At 37.9% G+C, this 13671-nt stretch overlaps 1 protein-coding gene across 1 annotated transcript; it reads right to left on the bottom strand.

Annotated features, from left to right (window-relative positions):
• Positions 1–9809, bottom strand: LOC105931035 (ras-related protein Rab-8A). The gene is made up of 8 exons (XM_012869523.3): positions 9628–9809; positions 9071–9131; positions 6994–7054; positions 6833–6910; positions 6654–6743; positions 6463–6528; positions 4199–4249; positions 1–2391 (listed from the first exon to the last, which is right to left on the bottom strand). Exons 1-8 carry the CDS (start codon positions 9749–9751, stop codon positions 2302–2304), a joined length of 621 nt encoding a protein of 206 aa, XP_012724977.2. The 5' UTR covers positions 9752–9809; the 3' UTR covers positions 1–2301.
• Positions 9810–13671: the final 3862 nt, after the last annotated feature.

The raw sequence follows: 13671 nt of genomic DNA, 5'->3' as shown, positions 1-13671 counted from the left end.
TTTTTTTTTTTTTTTTTGGAAAACTAAGGCGTGAATGTTTGACACCTCTCTCGAATTACGTCTCCAGATATTTGCCTTTGCAGATTATAATCCAAGTTTTGATATCTGAAGACGAACACAAAAGATGTGCTTGCTGCACTGTTAGCAGAAAACAATACAGAACTTGGTAATAAAAATAAAATTAAAAAAATAAACCGCCAGCAACGCAGTCCCTAACAATTTGTTCACAGGAAGCAACAGAAAGCAAAAACGTCTGTCCAAACAGGAAGGGAATAAAGCACTGGAATTTTCACCACCTAAAAAAAAAACTACATAATGAATAAATATTCTATGTATTTTATAAAATAAAGTTTTTTTCTACAAATTTATATTTCTAATTTTTAATGTGTTTATGCTCAGTGACTCACAGTAATCTGTCCACTGAAGGAAAAACATCAAGCTCATCTTCAACCAGCTGCTCTTGTATGCCCCAAACCAACAGGGAGAAGCATTTAAAGGAGCTTTGAGTAAGATATTTACTGTAAAATCAACCTAAAGTCATTCTCATTTATCACCTGGGATGGAAGTAACATTCCCCATAAATAATCTGTCCTCTCCATCAATGATGTCTTAGTCACGTTTTTTCTCCTGGAGGTACGGTAAGAAACTACTTCGGGTTCAGAGTGTAGCCTGGGTTTACTTCCTGGTTCCTCAGCCAATCGTATGAGACATCCCAGGGTTTCCAAACCAGAGCGCAGCATTTGGTATTTTATCTTGACAGAAGCAGCCTGCCAACATGGAAGCCAGGAAGAGAAGCGGACCAGAAATAGAGCCGAACATCATAAACCTGTCCTGTGGAAGTAAACATTCAGCCGAACATTTCACCGCCGGAGGACCGTTGGGCAAATGACGGGTCTCAGTGAAAGGCATTGTGTGTGTGTGTGTGTTGTTCCGATTGTAACCACTAGGTGTCACTACTACTTATTGCTCCTTTAATACAAGCAGATTTAACCTAGGGAGGTGAAAAGTTTTTTTTTTTTACCTGTATTCTCTTCAACATCAGAAGAAGTCTGTTCTGTTAGATTATAATAGATCAATCTTAATGATTTAACTCAGGTATTAAAGCAGGAATATATAACAGTTTATTACTTTAAGTAAATAACATCCATATAGGCCCCATCCTGTTATCCCAACTGTTTTTTTTTTTTTTACTTGAAGTGTCTCTGGCAGGAAAGGAGACTTAAATGGTTAACAACACAATTTCTACACAATGCACCCTACCCCCATGGCTATTGATTAACTGAATTAAACAAACAACACCCAACGTTTTCATACAATATTCAAAGAGCATGTGCTTTGGTCCAATTGTTTGGAGCTTAAAAATCAGACTCAGCATGGAGGTGTGCGCCTTGATGCGTAAATGGGGACGATCTTGTAATTTCCTTCATTTTTTGTTGGACTCAAAACCGCAACCTCTATCAAGGAGCCTGCGTCAAGGAATATTTTTTTGTCTTTTAGACATCATAGTTGCCATCATGTTGCCAGGAAAAGCCCGGTTGGTGCATCTCCACTACAGAAACGTCTCACCGCTGAACTTTGGGCAGCAGGGCTGAGAAAACACGGACCGCATTTTGCCTGCACTTCGACGAGAGTGCAAACGTTAGCTGGGAGGCAGTGATGAGGGCATGAGGAAAACCCACGTTTTAGTCACATCAGATGATTGTCGAGACCAACAGACAAATTAAAGAGATAAAATGAGAAAGCTTCCAACTGATTTTAAAAGCACTTTATACCTCCCCCGATATGACTTCAGCTGCTGATATGTAGAAAGTGCAACTCCTGTTTCACGGAAGCTCAGGACCATCGGCCGCTGCTCGGCGACATGTAACACCAAAACACAAATCAAAGCGTCACTTTTGCAATCCGATGTAAAAATATTGTTGGGATGTAAGCGTCTTCTGTCACTGGTTTTGCTACAGACTGAAAATTACAAGGAGCCCGGGGTTTCGTAACAAAGAAGATGCGGATCGTGTTCGGGGTTGAGTCCTTTTGTCGGTTTAAAAACTCTGCAAAGTGACGACAAGTTATCCTCTAGAAATAGAAGCGACGCACCTCTGGAAGCCGTCAGAAAAGGAAGAGAGGAGGGGAAGTCATCCACTTACTGACAATAGTGGATTTTTGCAGACCGGGAGACCCGGGAGAGGCCATGGTTGGGAAGAACACGGAGAAAAAAATAAAATAAAAAAGAGGAGGAAGTGCTGAGAGCAAGCACAGTCAAGTTGTGTCCGGCCGGCCTGTAGCCAGCATGGAAGGCTTGGGTCCTCAGAGCAAGCTGCAGCGGAAGAAACTGGACTTTTTCTGTGGCTCTGAGATCTTGACTCCGTGACTGCCGCCCTGAGGGGTGTTGCCTTCCTGCAGCAAATCACAAAACGGTCCGTTAAAAAAAAACAACAACACAAAGCGCTTCCATGCATGTAACAAGAAACCCAGAAATACATCCTAAAATACATAAGAGTTGCTGTTGCACTTATAGTTTCACATCCGTGCAGAGAGAAGTATTCACACCCGGACCTTTTTCACATTTCAGAACTTCACAGATGTTTATGTATTTTAGTGGGCTTTTCTAAATAAAATCCAACACCACTAATTTGCTTCAGAGCTCTTCCGACTACCAAACAGGAGTCAACGTGTGTGTCAGTATAAATCCACCTGTTCTGAGAAAGCCATTGTTAAGAAAAGCCATGCAGAGCACTGCAAAAAAGGGAACCAAAAGTCAAATTTCCTTGAAATCAGTATATTTTTCCTTGATTTGAACAGCTAAATAAGACTATTTACCAATGGGATTAGTATATTTACACCCCTAAAATAAGATAATTAGCTATTCTGCACTTGAAATAAGATGATGGAGATGAATTGTTCTTATTTTAAGTGCAAAAATCTTATTTCATTGGCAAATAGTCTTATTTACCTGCTCAAATCAAGTAAAAAGGTACATTTCAAGAAAATTGTACTTACTTTTAGTTCCCTTTTTGCAGTGAGGACATGTGGAAGAAGCTGCTCTGGTCAGCTAAGACCAAACCGGCACTTTTTTTTTTTTTGGTCCCGATGAAAAAAATGCTATGTTTGGAGGAAAGCTAACACTGCAAATCACAGTGAAGACACCATCTAGGGCTGGGCGATATGGATTAAAAAATAAATCTCAGATTTTATCATATCAAATCCGATTAATCGATTTTTTCCTCCTTTTTGTTTCATAAAAAGAAATTAAAGAAATTATTTGAAAAACCTTGCTTTTATGTCAAGCATTTCGTCAGGAACTTGAATTCAAAGAGCAACTAATAACAAGCTGTGAAACATGCTTGTAAAACAAGATGGCAGCCGTGCCATTATAAACAATGAAAATATAACAAAACATTTGCTGCTCGTGGTATTACACATTGAGCTAAGAACAGGCTTCACTGCACTTGTGAACTTCAAACTAAGTTAAAAAAAAGTAAATAAGTAAATAAAGTACTTTGTATTATGGTAAAAAAAGTTTCCACTTAACAATATTTTGACAATATATTTGCCTAAACATATATTCAGCATCACATGCTGTTCTCTTCATGGAAACCCAATGAGTGTATCGGCAAAATAAAATCCAGATTTTCCAAAAATGAAATCTTAAAGAATTATAAATTAGAATTAATCGATTAAATCGATTTATCGCCCAGCCCTAACACCATCCACACGCTAACACATGTTGCTGGGTGGATGGTCTTCTTGAGGAGGCGCAGGGTGGCTGGTGAGCTGGTGGAAAGGTGGACAGAGCTAAATCCAGGTCAATCAAAGACCAGACCTAAACGTAATTGAGAATCTCAGGTAAGAATGGAAAACTAGCGTTAACAAATGCCCTCCATCAAATTTGACTGAGCGTGAAGAATGTTTGGTAGATGAACTCCAAAAGACTCGCAGCTGTAATCACAGCTAAAGGTGATTCCACAAAATGTAGACTGAAGAGAACGAAGCACAAATGCACACCACATTTTCCAGATTAAATTTTTTTTTTTTTCATAAATTGAAACCGTTCATACTTTTACGTCACAATTATTTGTGTAAGAAATACAATGTTTAGGCCAATCACATTAAACATCAATAAAACGCGGCCGTAATTTGACAAAAATGTGAAAAGCCTTCAGAGGTATAAAGGCCTGTGTTAATAAAATGGTTTCCCCCTTACCATTTTCGAGTCCATCTTTGATTTGATGTCTCTGGCAAGAGTCAAAAACGCCTGTGGATCCAAACAAATGCAAATGTGAATGAATGGTGCCTTTGTATACATCAATCTAAAGCATTTTGCTAGAGAGTGGGGGAGTAAAGAAGCCCAGACATTACCCATCACAATTGTATAAAATGAGTTCAAGCAGACAGTCGCCATGAGGAGACTACTAGACAATATTTAAAATAAAGAGGGGGGAAATTATTAAAACCGCATAAAACAATAAAAAATATTGAAATGGCTATTTACGGCTTTCTTTGCAGTGCTGTAAGACTCCGACTTTCTTGTCAGTGTCAATATTTCTCCAGTTTTACTAGATGTTCTGGATATTTGCTGCTGTCTTTGTAATTCTCTTTCTTCTAATGATTATTTTCTAGAGCAGGGGTCGGTGACCTTTACAACCCGCAGAGCCATTTTTACCCTCGGTCCGGCTATAAAAATGTTGTTTAGAGCCACAAAAGTTACACCTCTCTTTGAAACAAGAGCTTGTTTTTATAGTACACTGTAGGAAGTTGGTTTACATTTTTTTTTTAAATTAAAGATCAACAGTCTTTATTATTTAAACCAACAGTATTTTTATGTGTAGGTTTAATGCATTTTCTTCAATTGGAATGTTTTTAGCAAATGGCATCAAAATTATGAAAAAGCAAATAGCTCGTGACATATTGACAAAACAATACTTCATTTATCTATATCTATATTCTACACACCATTAGTTTCTTTCTTTCTGGAAATTTTATGCATTTTTGCAGAACCAAATGCATCCTAAAGCCAATCATTTTAAATTGCCTTTACATTTATAGAAACATTGACCAATCGCCCCCACCCCCCCCTCCTGCATTTTTGGTCCAAATTTTTAAGAGCCGAAGCTGAAGGTGTAAAGGAGCCACAGGTTGCAGACCCCTGTTCTAGACAAACTAAAGATCGAACCTCTCGCTGTCGTTGAGTGAACAGTAACGATAGGGCCTCTGATTTCTGATTTCTCACTTTTGAAGCTGTGGCTGTTATCTACTGTGAGAATATTTAGGAACAGCAAACAAAGGCTGAAAACGAACACTGAGTGTTGTGTACGTAATGCGTGTGAAGAAGAACGACGAGGTCAGACTCAGAATAGCCACGCTTGCACGCCTCAGTCTGATCGGCGTGGAATCAGGAGGAAGCTGCGGCCTCAGTGTTAAAGGCGTCTCCAGAATTAGCGTATAAAGAGAAACACCGGTCACGAGCCCAACTTATGATCCCCACATTTTGACTGCCTTATATTTGCAGTTAATTTTAGCTGATTTAGATTTCTGTTTAAAAGCCATAAGATACGAAAACATGTTTAAATCCTCCAAGCCAGAAGCGGTTGCTATTTATCCTCGAGGGAGACGGCGATGAATGTGAGAGGAAGCGGTCAGTGTGAAACGCCGCTTTATGGATAATTTAAACCAGGGGTGTCTAAACTTTTCGCTCCGTGGGCCAAAATTATGAAATGCACACGAGGGCCAAAAAACAACAACAAAGAAACAAAACAATTAGAAGTAGTTGGACAGATTTAGTCCCATTTAATATGAAATTAAATGTAAAATGTGGGGTTATTAAAAGACAAATGTTTTATGTTCTACCTAATTTTCAATTGTAAGATTTTAACTTGTCTGGGATAATTTTGCCCTAATTAAAAAGTTTCTATGTGCTGGTCGGCCCCTGGGCCGCACTTTGGACACGTGCGGATAGAGAAAAAAGACAACGGTGACATTTAAAACTGTCTTTAGCATCTTCAATGTGGGTGTAGACTCTTAGTCATCCAGGACACGACAGTCTTACCACTTACTGGGTTGGGGGTTATTTTCCACCAATGTTCAGAACTGAAGATTTTGGATAAGAGGTGAAACGTCTTCAAGAAACAAAAGAACAAGTCCAGTTGCCTTCTGTTTTAGCACTTAGGTTTAGCGTCTTAAATTAGTGATTAGAGTGTAAATGATAATGTAGTGTACCCAATAGCATTTCCTAGGCGCAGACGGCCTTCATGTTTTAGTTATTTCCCTGGTTCAAAACACAAGTTTCTGGTCATCGCCGATCAAACCGAAAAATTGATTCTCCGACCAATTTCCTGCAATATCTCACAATTAACGTGTTTCTGACATATTCAGATTTTACAGCAGGGTAACCGTACAGGCAGGAAGCCAGACTGCTATGAAATTAGATGCGAACCAGTTTATATGTGAAAAAGTTTTTAGATAATTTACGTTTTCCACATTGATGTTGGCCTTTGCACTGGTCTCCATGAACTTGATCCCATACTCTAGTGCAAGCTGAAAGAAAAAAAAAAAAAAAAGAACAATCCCAGATATTATTTCAGTGAACCTGCACACACACATGTTGCTCTCGTTCTAGAGCCAACAACAGCCTTGTCTTATGTTCAACTGAGATTCCTCACCTTCTCTCCCCTATCTTTGGACACCTGCCTCTTGTCGTTGATGTCGCATTTATTGCCGAGGACCATCTTCTCAACATCAGACGACGCGTGCTACATTAAAACAAGAGAAAAATAAATCCTCCGTTCGGCTTTTTAGAAACGCAAGCAGCACGCGTTTGGTATTTTGGAGTTGCACGTACCTCCTCTATGTTCCTTATCCAGTTCTTGATATTATCAAAAGATTTCTCGTTTGTGATGTCATAGACAAGCATGATGCCCTGCAAAGACACGTTGCAATAAATACAACTGAAAGAGCCGTCGAACCCTCACAGAGAAACGAATAGCACGTGAAGCTACCCACCATTGCTCCTCTGTAGTAGGCTGTTGTGATCGTTCTGAAACGTTCCTGACCAGCTGTATCCCTGTAAGAGTCAAACGTGTTAAATAAAGAGACAGATTCCATCCTGGGGATAATCTGATTCAAAAAAAAAAACTTTTACGTTTTCCTCGTATATATAGAAGTAGAGACTAGGGCTGAACAATTAATCGCATTTTCAATATAATCGTGATTTAAAAAAACCCAATTTCCAAATCGCAGAGGTCTGCAATTTTTAGCTATGTAACAATTAGGGAATTAGACATGTCCATTAGGTGTTGGTAAAATGTTTAAAGTGGGTTTGCCTCCACATGGAAGGGAAGACAGTTGCAGCAGTGAGATAATCTAACTTTATTACTTGTTTTAGAGTTTGTATAATCATACAAAGCATTAAGTACTGGTCAATCAGTTTAATACATAGACTTGCTTGTTGGTTGGACTTTGCACTTTATGTTCAACGAGGATTGATGTCTAATTAAATTAAAAGCTGTTCTCTTGAATAATATTCTGATCAATATAAACATTAAAAGTTTATATTTAAAATAGTCCTTGTTTACAAACATCTTTATTTAGAGGCCATTTTTGTTGCTTGTGGTTAATGCGGAGAAAAGTCAAAATTGCAATTTTGATTAAAATATATCGTAGGCAGAACACAATCATTTCTGCTCCGAGTTTAGATACTGTGGGTCTTTTACCAACTAATCTGCACGGCGAGCAAACAAACTGATTTGTTGTTTGTATATATTTTGAAACACATGATAAATTAAACTGGAGGAAAAAAAAAAAATCGCATTAAATCACAATGTTAAGAAAAAAAATCCCAATTAGATTATTTTACAAAATCGTTCAGCCCTAGTAGAGACTATCTAGAAGAACTGGAAAGTGGAGCATAAGATGCCACTTCCATGTAATCCCAAAAATCTATTCTGTGTGGCTGGCTCCGTGCATGGCTGAACACACATTACCCATGATGCTTCCTGGTTTCCCACGGATGTAATTATTAACACCCAACATTGTGTTTAATAATCCACAAATGCTGACCTTATATATTATTTTTTATGTGTTTTCTTTCTGTATCTCAATGGTGATTTTTGTTTATTTACTAATGTTGTGATTTAGTTTGCAGAAGTCGTAGCTAAAGTACAACATAGAACAAATGCTTTGTGAGGCGAAGCCGTGACTTTAACGAGTAGAGGGTTTGTCAACATGACCTCTGCCATAAGCTTCCATGTATTATTAGGACAGCAGCATGTACATAGCACTGCATGCGTGTTAACCGGAGCGCGGCGGTGCCTTCCCACCATTGGTGGATGCAGGCTGGTGAATGATAGGAGGATGACGCTGCACCCTTCATCCCAGCCAGCCACAGGTCCCATTGTCATTTGTAAATAATCTAAGGGGTTTGTAGGGCTGGTCTGCCCTTGTTTTTGCCTTTGTTTATTAGTTAAGGAGGTACGATTTTGTGTTTTAGTTAAGTTTACTTAGAACTACCCTTGTGCTGTGGATCTCTGCAGCTCACCCAGAGTTATCATCAGCTATTTTTTGGTTGCCTTTTCAGATTAATGCTCTTATTACCTCGATTACATGTACCTGGTTTTCATAGTTTGTTGTTTTATTTTAACCATGCCACTTTTGTGTATCTGTTTGTTGCTGCCCCTTAACCAGGACACCCTTGAAAAAGAGTTTTTCTTTTATTATCTCTGTGGGACTATGTCCTGGTTTCTACACACTCTATTTAGCAATTAGCTGACATTTAAGTGCAATCGGTTGCAGTGGATTTTATTTTGGAGCGCCAGAGTTGAACAGAAAAGTACAAAACATTTTTAAGATTTCTTTTTTTCTTTTTTTATAATTTTTCAAAACTATTTATCATTATCGTTCAACTTTATTTATCCACTACCTTGTGTTTTTCTAGCAATCAAAATCCCAACAAAATACACTGAAGTTGTGGTTGCAAATGTGAAAAAAAAAGAAAAAAGAAAACCTCACATCTTTCTGCAAGGCACTGTATTAAGAAAAAATGTCAACCATTTTTCTTTTTTTTGAAAAAAAGTACTCTTACCATATCTGTAACTTTATCTTCTTGCCGTCAAGCTCTATTGTCCTAATCTTGAAATCAATACCTGTAGGAAAGCAAACGGAAACTAACGTTGCCATCATAACGTTAACTTTTAAGATGCAATGACCCCCAACAAACACATTTAAGCAAACGAATATACAACATAAAAACCGTGGGGCCCATTAAAAGCTAAAAACATTCTATATTTAAAGTATTTAACATGTAACACATCAGGTTTTCCGGTGTCTTTCCAGAACATAGACGGGTCTAACGGCTGACATTAGGGCTTATATACCGGTATGAGTGTAGAAATAGTGTCAAATTAGTTAGAAATAACGCATAAATATATTATCAACAGCTTTTCCATATCCAGCTAAATTAAAGCGGTCACTTCCCCCAAACCTGCACAGGAAATAACATTTGCTGACGAAGAAAACCAGTTATTTCGCCTCCTACATGCATAGCATAACCAGCATTCCAGCAAATAGACGCCTCCGCAGAGCCAGTCCCTCTGCGTAGTGTGAACACACAATCCACCAAAATAGCCCCGAAAAACGCACCTATTGTTGAAATAAACGTTGAGTTGAAGGCGTCTTCTGAAAACCTGAAGAGGACGCATGTCTTCCCGACACCGGAGTCCCCGATTAGGAGTAATTTAAACAAATAGTCGTATGTTTTCGCCATACTTGATATTATTGCGGAAATCCCGCCCGGCGAAGATGGGAGGCATCATCATGCGCACAGAAACGACACGACGCCCCCTGCTGGCCCGGAATCAACTCACAGGTGTCAGGGCGCGAGTGGACGAGTAGTTTTAGCAATGTATATTTGCATGTATTTAACCACGTCTTATTTGTTTTAAAAATAATTAAAAGTTTATTTTTTTCCCGTATACAGTTCTTCCTTCTAACACATATGCATTGCATGTATATAATGATGCACGTAAATCAACTCTTAACAGATAATTCAGGAGTAAAATTCCATATTCCTTGATCTTTTTCATATTTTATCTTAGGGGACAAAAATACAGAATATACAAAAATATGATCACAGACAGGTCAAACAAAATGAAAGCATCCACAGTTTGGATTCGGCAGTTTCAGTATTCAGTGATAGGTCAGCTCAAGGTTATTGTTTTCATCTTTCAAGGCATGGTCAGATCTACGAGGTTTGACATAACCTAGTCAAACCATAAATAAAATTCTTCCACTTTATTAATAACAAAACCTGCTTTCTGTTTCATTTTACAAATGTTAAATGTTAAATCAATCTATGTATCCAGGGTTGGTTTGTCCTGATAACCAGTATTTGGTAATGTTCTTTTTGCTTTCTGTCAGTAAAATATTCATTAGATATTTATTTTAGAAAAAAAACAATATTTGAGTATACTGCCCAAACACATAGTTTTGATCTCTAAAGAGATTTTTGTCATGTAAATATCTTGTAGAGCTTACCCTTTTCCAGTTCTCTTGAACATTCCAAAAATATGTGATAAAAATTGGCGTTCTGATTTAATTATTTACTACACGTCTTTGATATCTCCACCATATCCGTTCCACCATAGTAATGATTATTCCACCTTTTCCTACATTTTTCTTTATAATGAAGGTTTGCATAGCTTTGAAGACTACACAGACTATTTTCTGTTTTATTTTCCTATATTTTAATCATGTAAAGCACTTTGCATTGTCTCTGTACTGAATTGTGCTATACAAATACATTTGCCTTGCCTTGCCTTTTATGTATGTGTAACAAGACTTTGTCCTTATTTTCTGAATTATATGCTTATTCAGTTATTTCAGTCAAGTGTTTTTTTTTTTGGTCAGACACTGATTTAATTTGTTGATTATATATTTTTTTTATTTTCAAGTATTATTGAAACCCTGAAGTTTTTCCCTTTTGAATGTCAAACGAAGTCCTTTCTTTTACTGTTGTGCAAAAGGCTAGTCTCTTGACTACTATTGGGATTAACTGTTGTACGTTTTCTGCTAACTTTACACATTACTGTTTTGCTTCTCTTTACGCCATCTTTTCAATTATCAAACTATTAACTGAATTTTTTATGCTGTTGTATGTCCCAGAGGAATGCTCCTTTTTTTTTGCATGCTACATGTGATAAGATGAAACAACAACATATAGATTTATATTTGCTAAAACTGATGCAACTTGTTTAGTTTAAGATAGCAATTATGTCTTGATGTCTTAAACTAGTCTTTATTGTTTCCAATTTTCACAGATTTCTCTTTATCACAATGGTTAATAAAAAAGTCTGTAAATGAAACTCAGCAATTCTTAGTAATTCAGGTAATTTGTTTGTACGAAAAATATAATACAATAGAAATACCTTTATTCCCCCACAACGGGGAAATGTGGGTATACCAGTGGCATGAACACATAGACAGAGTTACACACTACATGAATATAAAGCTAACTTAATAAAAAGTAATAAAATATACTTGTACCTTGTCAATTTACTTATGTTTTTAACATATCTTTATCTATCTATCTATCTATCTATCTATCTATCTATCTATCTATCTATCTATCTATCTATCTATCTATCTATGTATATGTATATATATATATATATATATATATATATATATATATACATATATATATATTCATTTAAGATATCTTTAAGATATCTTAATATTCATTTAGGATATATTGATATTTCCTTTTCATATATGTATGCCAAAAATGTGTTTATTGAAAGCAAAGTGGAACCAAAGTCAAATTCCTTGTTTGTGTACAAAAGTTCGACGATTAAAGCTGATAGCGAACAAGTGAAAGACAATTGTGTGGTGCTCTAAATTAGATGTTTCTAACATTTAGTGCTTGCAATGTACCAGAGCCAATAATTTGAATCTGGGTATCACCGTAATCTTCAGCAAGAAGGATGAAGCTTCAGTTCTGACACCAGGAAGTCAGGACATTTCCCACCTGTATATGCTGTGCCGATTTCGTTTTTGCAGCACTTTTCGTGGCCAAATCACACGTGGAGGCTTGTCTTTTGAAAATATTCCCTCACTTTACCGGAATTTTATGACTGCACACACTTAAGACATTTAAGACACTAAATCAGTATTTAAAAAGTCCTTGGGTACCTTCCCCTCCACGATGTTAAATAAGTTTGATGGTGGTGTAATCGGATTACTTTGTTCACTGCCAATGACACGGTGTTCACCCCCATGATAAGATCAGAGTTTGATGCTTCTACAGATATGGATAATTATGGGAGGACAAATTCACTGCTTTCATGGAGCAAGAAGAAAACACAGCACGTTTGCACACGTAAGCTCTCTGCTGGCTCTTTTTCAATACACCTCATGAGTGTGTGGAAATTGCCTCCAGGTCACAGAACAGCAGCACACTCTCCAAGGGGATACCAACACTTAGAGCAATCTCCACGGCCAAGCTGCTAATTTTGTTGTATGACCCCCTTTTGCAAACAACTGCTAATAATCGTTTCCTTTAGCATTTCTCAAGGTCGGAGCAGGCAGAGAGAAGGATCTTTGATCCTTCACCTGTTGTACGTTCTCTGCAGATCATCCAGAGTCCCGTGTTCTCTACTCTCCTATCTTCATCGTATGATTTAGCCTTTATATCTGTTGAACAATTTTTGCATTGATTTGGCCAAACAATTTGTATAGTTATCCCCCGTTGATCCAATGACGAGTCATTTTCAGTTTTTTGGTAGAAACCAACAGATTCTTATTCAAAGCAGAGGAAAAAAAAACATGGTTCCCATTGCCTTGGGAGGAGAACCCTACAAATGCATAGCAAGGATTCCTGGATCAATGTGTGCTTCTGTGCTTTTTTGTGTCTCTGCTCTGTCTTCTCTAACCCCCAGTCGGTCGAGGCAGATGACCGTTCACACTGAACCTGGTTCTGCTGGACGTTTTTCCTCTCCACTGTAGCTTCATGCTTGCTCTTTATGAGGGATTGCTGCAAAGCCATGGACAACGCAGACGACTGTCCCTGTGGCTCTACCCTCTTTCATGAAAACTGAATGCTGCTTGTCAAGATTTGATGCAATCTGCTGGGTTTCCTTGGATAGGAAACTTGGATAGAAATCTGTATGATTTGATTGATTTTGACTTTGTTAAGTGCCTTGAGATGACATGTGTTGTAAATTGGCACAATAGAAATAAAATTGAATTGTAAATCCCACACTCCTTGCCGTCCTGAAACATTTAGTTTTGCTGGTAGAAAACGGGGTGCTTTGTCCTGGCATTCCTCCTAAAACAACCAGTTGCCATGTAGATAGCTAGCTAGATCTAGATAATGATTGCTATGGAGACTTGGTGAGCTGCTGGTATCTAACACTGAGCTTTTGAGACTGTTTACATCCTTTACCATTCTCCTTACCCTGCACCACTCTTCTGACTTTAGACATAAGCTAGTTTAGGTGAGAACTTACCTGTTTGTGCTGAAGAGATGCCCCCCCCCCCCCCCACAGCATCATGCCGCCACCTGCATGTTTTACTACAATAGGGATGGTGTCATCAGGATGAAACACCTAAATGACCTGACCCTGTTTCAAAGTTCTCCACAACTCTCCCTGGGAGTTGACGCTGTTCCTTCACTAATACTCTCTT

The sequence above is a fragment of the Fundulus heteroclitus genome, chromosome 6 (assembly GCF_011125445.2).
Source record: "Fundulus heteroclitus isolate FHET01 chromosome 6, MU-UCD_Fhet_4.1, whole genome shotgun sequence".
NCBI lineage: Eukaryota > Metazoa > Chordata > Actinopteri > Cyprinodontiformes > Fundulidae > Fundulus > Fundulus heteroclitus.
This window is presented reverse-complemented; position numbering and strand designations above follow the sequence as displayed.

Bases quoted from the DNA above. Each gene is read 5' to 3' on its own strand.
- LOC105931035 (XM_012869523.3), bottom strand. From the start codon at position 9,751: ATGGCGAAAACATACGACTATTTGTTTAAATTACTCCTAATCGGGGAC. The intron at 9,132-9,627 runs GTGCGTTTTTCG...GCTTTCCTACAG, and splicing joins AACGTTTATTTCAACAATAG to GTATTGATTTCAAGATTAGG. The intron at 4,250-6,462 runs GTAAATTATCTA...TTGGATCCACAG, and splicing joins CCAACATCAATGTGGAAAAC to GCGTTTTTGACTCTTGCCAG.